General features: G+C 53.6%; 1 protein-coding gene across 1 annotated transcript; it reads right to left on the minus strand.

Moving 5' to 3' along the window:
• Positions 1 to 1,384: 1,384 nt before the first annotated feature.
• TMEM200C (transmembrane protein 200C) lies at positions 1,385 to 7,213 on the minus strand. Its single transcript, XM_070629458.1, has 2 exons — positions 6,998 to 7,213; positions 1,385 to 4,136 (listed from the first exon to the last, which is right to left on the minus strand). Exon 2 carries the CDS (start codon positions 4,041 to 4,043, stop codon positions 2,172 to 2,174), a length of 1,872 nt encoding a protein of 623 aa, XP_070485559.1. The 5' UTR covers positions 4,044 to 4,136; positions 6,998 to 7,213; the 3' UTR covers positions 1,385 to 2,171.
• Positions 7,214 to 7,665: the final 452 nt, after the last annotated feature.

The following is a 7,665-nucleotide window of genomic DNA, read 5'->3' on the forward strand; positions in this document are numbered from 1 at the left end:
AACAATCGAGACTGTTGAAATTCAACACTACCTGGAGTATGATTACAACTGCTCGTCACTCTTACTAGTGGAAACTCACGTTTGCTATACAGAAGAGCCAAATAAATTAGTCCACAGCTTCCAAGTGAGTTATTAGCTTATTGCAAGTTCAATCTGGGAATAAATTAGGTCCCTTTAAAAACTGATTACAGAATGTTACCCTAACTTGTAGTTTATGAAGTATATTCACTTTTCAAATTTGTATGTATAAATATGATATGACTATATCTGGGACAAAACAAACATCCTGAATTTAAGTGCAGCTTTCAGAGCTTAAGTCAACCAGAGAGAGTAGATCATCCACCAGAGGCCCAGACAGAGTCCGGGATCTGCCTCAGGCCACGCAGGCAGTAAGTGGCTATTCTAGCCTTCAGCCTAGGCTTTCCTGTGCTCAGGCAGAGTGCAGGCCAGTCTTCTGCAGCGCATGTTCAGACAACATATTAGAATGATAATAATTACAATAAGTACTGTTTACTGAGTACAACTCTGAGCCAAGTACTCTGCTTGGCTCTGTCAATATAAGCCCTCGTCTCACCCACTCATAGCTCTGCGAGGTCTGTCTGGTTACCCTCATTTTATAGATCTGATAACTGAGACTCCCTCAAGGCTACACAGCTGGCAAATGCTGAAAGCTTGGGTCCAGGCACACTTTCTGGGGGACACTGTTTCACCCATGGGGACCAATATGACCACATCTTTGACTAGATTTTCCTTTAAAATCGGTATTTTAACCTCCTGCAATGATACCCTTGGCTGTGTGTAAATGGAGAGCTTGTACCCGAATGGTGGAAAGAAAGTAATAGCATTCCCAAGAGTGTCAGCTCACACTCAAAGGACGAGGGCATCAGAACGTTACATTAATTAGCTGTCTACTGTTCTTGAAAACTAACTAATTGACTCCTAATAAAATCAAGTGTAATCCATGCAGTAAATTGTTAAAACATTACCTTTTAGCCTATGTAGGACATAGATTCAAGATCATGAACTTAAAGTCAAAATTCAAATAGTCAGCTCCAAGAGGGCGATAACGGAATATTAAATCTGGAGCTCTGCAAGTTAAAACTGTGAGGTAAACTGGAAGTATTATAGAAAATAACTATTTAGTCAATGTTTCATTCTATGTGAAAGAGCAACTCTCAAGTGTTCAATACTACCCTGTATTTAAAAGTTAAAAATATACTGGAAATTGATTGAGGCCGATGCTGAGAGTTTGGGGGAAGAGAATTACAATCACAGCAGCAGTGTCATAGCAAAAATATTTTCAATTTACCAGCTGAACTGTTCAATGTTTTGAGTGTGTTAGCATTACTTCCAAGGCAAAATGAGGCAATATTATGTTTATCTGTTTGTTTGGAAAGTTCTTTTATTAAAAAAGATTTTTAATATTAATGCTATTTTCAATACAGGTGTGATAATACTCCATAAAGTGTCGTGTAGTTGGTATGGTGAATTTAGGAAGGAAATAGTCCATCTCGATGTTGGCCCCTCTTCTCCATTAGATGCCCTAGTAGCAAAATGTTAATACCCTTTTAAGAAATAAAGAGGCCTTTGGACAGCCGGACAGCGGAGTGGGGTGGGCGAGGGAAGTGCTCTCTCCTGACATACTCAGGCTTTTGGCTTTGACTTCACTTAGTAATAGCAGGTCTGAGAGAACTGAGACAAACCCTTCTATGTCCTGCAAAATCATAGGAGGAAAAAAGCTGGTCATTTACAAGCAGCTATGGACAAAACCAGCCGCAGAGTACAGGAGTTAGGGAAATTAGGGATCCAAGAAAAAAAAGAAATTAGAGTAAACTGCACATTTACTGTCAAAAATATATTATTTTTGATCCTAAGAAAATTAAGATTTTATCTAATGAACTACATTGCTGACCTTTTAATACATTTGGTTTTCATGGAACATACAATCACCATCGGACATAAAAGACTAGTTTGCTCTTTAAAAAAAGTTGCCTGGAGTTATCTACAGGAATCTTGCGAACGCCGTTCAAGGATAACATTCTGCAGCTCTTTGGGTATGGGATGGTTTCCTCCACTGAGTCCGCGAGGAAAGAGGAAACTGCTAAATTCACTGATTCAAGAGGGCGTTTCTCCTATTTTCTCACTCCTTTCGCCTCTCGCTGCCTCTTTCCCTAAATGCCTGTACTTTCCAGTTCTCCGTCCTCTACCCCAAAGGCGTGAGACCGGGAAATCATGAAGAGCTTCTCCTTGTTTGTAAACTGCCTCTGCACCGGCTGGGGTGGCTCGGCCGTGGGCGGCTCTTGGCTGGGATGATCCTCCGGGAGTCCCCTCTCCGCACCCGGGGCGCTGGCGGCCTCACAGTCTTGACTTTCATTGGCTACTGCGTCTACAGCCTCCTCCAAGGTGGTGCCGGCCTCCGGCAGGGGCGTGTAGCCCTTATTGGGGCAGGATGGGTCGTCCGACTGGGAGCTCGGCGAGCGCAGCCTGGCGGGGGCCGAGTCCTCTAGCCGCAGCGGGGGCGAGGGGGAAGCAGCTTTGTCCAGAAGGCTCGAGTCCAGGTCCGCGCTGCCCGGAGACGGCGGGGGCTCGGGGGACGGAGGCGCCCGGTGGTCCGGGAGCCTGCTGGTGCTGCGGCGCCGCGGGGCCGCGCGCCTGCCGGTCCTGGGCAGGCGGCCGCCCTGGCCCCTGGCGGGGCTCGCCGCCGCCGCGCCCTCGGGCTCCTCCTGCTCGAGGGGCGCCCAGCGCGCGCCGTCCCGGGCGCCGCCGAGGTCGGACAAGGTCAGGTCGACCTCGCCCCCCGGGATCTCCCGGGAGCCGCGTTCCCCAAGCGGCCTCTGCCAACTGCAGCTCGCACCCTCCGCGTCCCCGTCGCGGTCCCCTTGCAAGGGCAGCAGCGCGAAGGCGCTCAGCGAGGAGCCCACGAGGGAGCTGGCGGTGCTCTGGCGCCCCCAGCTCTCGGGTGGGCTGCAGGGCGCCGGGCTGCTGCTGCTGCTGGCGGCCGCGGTGGCGGCGGCCACCGCGACGGCCCGGCGACGGCCGGCCACGCCCGAGCGCTCGCGGTAGATGCTGTACACGGCCTCCGCCATGCTCGGGGGGTCCCGCGGGCAGCGCGGGGACGAGGCCAGGTCAGGCGGGGACGCAGCGCCCCTGGCCGGGCCGCCGCCCACGCCCGCGCCCCGCGCCGTGGCTTGGGGCCACGAGCCCCTGGCCAGCATCGCCGCCGCCCCGAAGGCGTCCCCGGCGCCACAGACCCCGGGCTTCAGCTCCAGGCCCCGGGACTGCACGTAGCTGAGGAAGCCATTGAGCGGCGCCGCCCCGCGGGGCGCCGAGGCGGGGGCCGAGGTCGAAGCTGCGGCGGCGGCGGCGGCTGCAGCCGCGGCGGCAGCCAAGTCCTTGGCGCGGAGGCTGTGCACGTCGATGACGGTGGAGTACAGGTCCCGCAGGTTGATGATCTTGGTCTTCTTGTCTCGGTTCTCGTGGAGTACCGCGTTGGCGCAGATGAAGAGAAAGATGCCGATGCCCATGATGAGGGGCCCGAAGACTTTGAGCTTGTCAGAGTGCAGGTAGCCGGAGAAGATGCGAAAGAAGAAACCCACGGACGTGGAGGAGGACGAAGAAGGGGCAGGGGACCGTGCTGGAGGCGTGCTCCTGGGCGCGCCCATGAAGCTCGAGTTCACATCCCCCGGAGTCCCCGGGTGGCTCCTGGACCGGTTTTTGCTGCCATTGCTGCTGCTGTTGGCCGTGGTCGGGCCGCGGTGGCCGCTGCCCGCGGGGAGCAGCTGCTTACCCCCCTCCCTATTGGCCCCGTTGGCCTTGGGCCAGTAACCCACCACCGCCATGGCTATGCCCACCAGCAGCACCAGGATCCCGCAAAGAGCGATGAGCCCGGAGACGGAGCACAGTTTGAGCTTGCCTTTCACCACCACCACGTCGTTCTTGCGCCTCTTCTTGGCTTTCCGCTTGCGCTTGGGGACCTGGCTCGGGGGTCGGAGAGGATCCTGCTTTCTGGCAGAAATCCTCAGCAGGCCGCCTGTGGCGATCATGGCGAACCGGTGGAGTGCGGGGCTAGCCCCTGGGGCGGAGGCTTGTGCAGGGGGGCGCCAGCTGCCCACTAGCTGCTCCGCCACCTCCTCCGGCTGCAAAGCAGAGGAAGACAGTCAGAGGGTATACGCTTGGCTGCAGCAACATCTCACGCGCTGCAATGGTCCAGCTCCCAGATCCCACCACATGTGTGCCTCCCACCCCAGGACCTTGACCCACTAACCAGAGTGCCGAACATAGAGACCAGGGGATGGGGTAGATGGATTAGGGAAGGGAAGCGCTGTTGCAGTAACTGATAGGTGATAAAACAATTTGGGAGAACGCCGCCTTCTCCTGCTGCACCCCCCGCGCAATCCCATACACACTCTGTGGGTAACATTCCAACGTTGTTCATTTTAAACCCTCCTGGCTGGAAGCCAACGGAGTTCTGACCCCTAGAAACTAAATGTGGGGACTCAAAGTAATAGCTGAGGGCTTTCCTGGCAAGAGCTTTTCCCTTTGTCCTACCGGAATGAGAAGATTTCGCAAGGGAGCTGCCACAGGAGTTTCAAGTCTCTTAAGCCTAGGAATTTGTCTCTGTGGGGCCCAAAGTCACTAAAACAGTCATAAAAGTTCCTAGTCTATCATGACAAAATGAACTCATTTCACTGCATGAAAATTAAAAGTCATATACTGGTAGGCAGACTGGCTTATGGACCTCAGAAAATTAATAGAGTTCACTGCTGGGAGCACAGAGAGACGTCAATACTCTGACAATAAATCCCTTCAGAGTTGTCACCCACCCACTACTGTTCCCACGGCTCAAGGCAAGCAGATCCGGCTCACAACAGCCTCTTCCTCATCTCTTTTCTGCAACATCTGGACAGCTTCTTGGGGTGGAATATTTAGTTTTAGGTAACTGGTTATGTAACTGAGCTCTTCCTTCTGGCCTCCTCTCCTCCCTCAGAGGAACTTCTGAGGTATCATGTGCTGGATCTCATCAGGGAATTTGAGAAGTCCCCTAGAATCTCCAAGAGAAAGATCTTTTTCTCCTATGGGAAAATTACAATCTTAAAAAATAAAACCTCATTCTGCTATAATAGCTTTCTGACCCCTTATTAATGTGCCAACAGCACTCTTCAGAATGCCAATATTCAAATGAGTAGGCAATTAACTAGGGACAGCAGTCTACATAATAATGATGATTTGTGGAATGACATTTCCCCAAGTGAGAGCTGTTTTCTCCGTCTTTTTCTCATGAGGTCATTTTCAGGAAGGGAGGGTGGCAGCAATCAGTGGACTCTAATATAGGAAGTTTAATTGTTCATAATACACCCTGAGGAGGTAAACGCACAGATGCGTCTTTGTGGATATGTTAGCGTCTAAAGATTTTAATCCTGCTGTATCCCCAGAGTAAAACATTTTCTGTTCCCTTGGTTGTGTTCCCTCCTATAATAGAGATGCTAAAATTAAGGGCATTGAATGAATTTGAAAGGCTTAGATATCACTTGCAAGCCTTTTGGTATTTTATCCTTTATAAAATAATTCAGGTTTTAGGATAATTACCCTTTGAAAATGTGGGATTACTTAGGTGGAATTTTGCTTTTAATTGGTGCCTGGGTAAAGGGCTGTGGCCCCTGACTCCCTCCATTCTATCAATAGAGGCAGGATCTTTTCTCCCCTGGTTGAAAAGCCAATGGTAATCAGCCCTTTACAATGTTTGCAAATCAATATCTCCTTGGAATTTAGTTGGTTTTCAGTAAGGAGAAGCATTAGGCAGGTTAGAGAGTGGTCAGTAGAGAGAATGCATCTACAAACCTTTTGTTTTAAGAAGGAGCTGCACCAGCAAGTACAAACAGATTGTCAAAACAAAACAGGAGCTTCACCATCCATCCGTCACCCCCAAAAGAAGCACATTTACTGTGTAGTTGTAACATAGAGACTGCTGCTTTAAGAGATCCGAGACTCCAGTGTCTTTAATGTAACAATCTGGAGATCTGTGGGGTTTTTTAAGAAGGATTTGGAGCCAGACGTTTTAGGGACAAACCTACTCAGCTGGAGGGTAGCTCTCCCAGAGGAGAGAAGGGCTAATGTTTTGTGGTGCGTGGACAAGGTGCGCCAGGCTGCTGGGCAGCTTGGGGGAGGGAGGTACCCACATGCATTTCTCCTCAGAAAGAAGCTTTGGCTCTGGGTAGAATGTAAGGAAGGTTGGAATGGATTTCAACAACTGTTTACAGAAGATCTTTAAAATTAGTTTAACAGCTAGCAATTAACTCCCTCGTTTATTATTCCTTCAGCTCTGTTGAAGGCTGAACTCCTTTCTAACGTATTACCATCTGAAGTGAAATACTGACAAAAGTCAGATGTCATGGAAGACCCACCTTTGAGGCTTTTCTTTATACAGAATGAAGGAAAACAAACTTAGCAGTCCAGGTTGGCTGCCCTCGCAATTTACTGCCTGGAGCTGGTCTTTCCGTGGCTAAGGAATGGAGGATGGGGGAAGCAAACGAGGGATGTCTAAAAATACAACTGCTTCCAAGAGAAACATTCAAGTTCTCGGCTCATGATCGATTAAGCCCCATTCGGTGACTGAGGCTCGCAGCCCACAGGCGGGGAGCGCCCTGCCTGCCTGGGACTCAACCCAGGTCCTCGACCCACCGCTCCCTCATTGGCAGGGCAGCGAACCCCTCGCCCTTCTTTTTGGTCTGATTATTTATTTTGGAGTCACATGAGTGCAGCAGCTGGGAGCCCGCCTCTGGAAAGAAGACAGGCAGGAGCGAAGTGAGGGCAATCCTGAACTCGCTTTTTCCGGGCAGCGCATCCCGTGTAGCCCGCCCAGGAAAATGACTCTCCCGAACACGAGCCCTGGGGACCGGGGCTCAGGGCAGGAGGGGCGGGGAGGGGCAGCTCGGGGCCTGAGGACTGACAGAATTGCTCAAAATGGCAGCACTGTGAGCAAACAATATCGTTCACTTACCCAGGAAGACTGGGGCAGCTCGGGGCCGGCGAACGGGCGCTCGGGCGACACAAAGGAACCATGGAGAAACTTTTTCAGCCCGAGCCGACGGCGGAGCGCAGGGACAGCGCCTCGCGGCCCTCCGTCCGAGCGCGGCTCAGCAGCCCCGCGGGGGCGAGCGCCCGCCCCGGGTTCGCAGCCCCCTCTGGTGCTGTGGCGGGAGCCATTTCCGAGAGTTTCCAAGAAGTGTCAGGTCCTCCGCATCCTGCATCCCCTTCGGAGCCTCCTCCCCGCCGCCGCTCCTCCGGCGCCCGCGGCGAGCCCCCGCGGCGCGCCCCGCCGGCCGCAGCGCCGCCTTTGTGTGGCTGCGGCGCGCCGGGCTCCGCCGGGTGGAGTGGAGCCCGCGGCGGCGGCGGCGGCTCGCGCGCTCGGGGCGGCCGGACTCGCGGCCGTTGCTAAGAGACCGGAGCCATGACACAGGGAAATTGCCGCAGGATGGCAGTCGGTACCCAGCCGCCGCCGCCGCCGCCGCCCGGGCGCCCCCGCCCCGCCCCGCCCGCCGCTCCCCCCGCTGCCTCCGCCGCCGGCCGCGCGTCCCTTCGGAAGAGCCGCTGCCCCGAGGCCGCGGAGGCGCGAGGGCGGCGGAGGGGGCGCCCCGGGACCGCCGCCCGCCCTCGCAGGGCGCTTTG

Source organism: Equus przewalskii, chromosome 7, assembly GCF_037783145.1.
Source record: "Equus przewalskii isolate Varuska chromosome 7, EquPr2, whole genome shotgun sequence".
NCBI classification, from domain to species: Eukaryota; Metazoa; Chordata; class Mammalia; order Perissodactyla; family Equidae; genus Equus; species Equus przewalskii.

Coding starts and splice junctions, on each gene's coding strand:
- TMEM200C (XM_070629458.1), bottom strand. CDS start 4,043: ATGATCGCCACAGGCGGCCTGCTGAGGATTTCTGCCAGAAAGCAGGAT.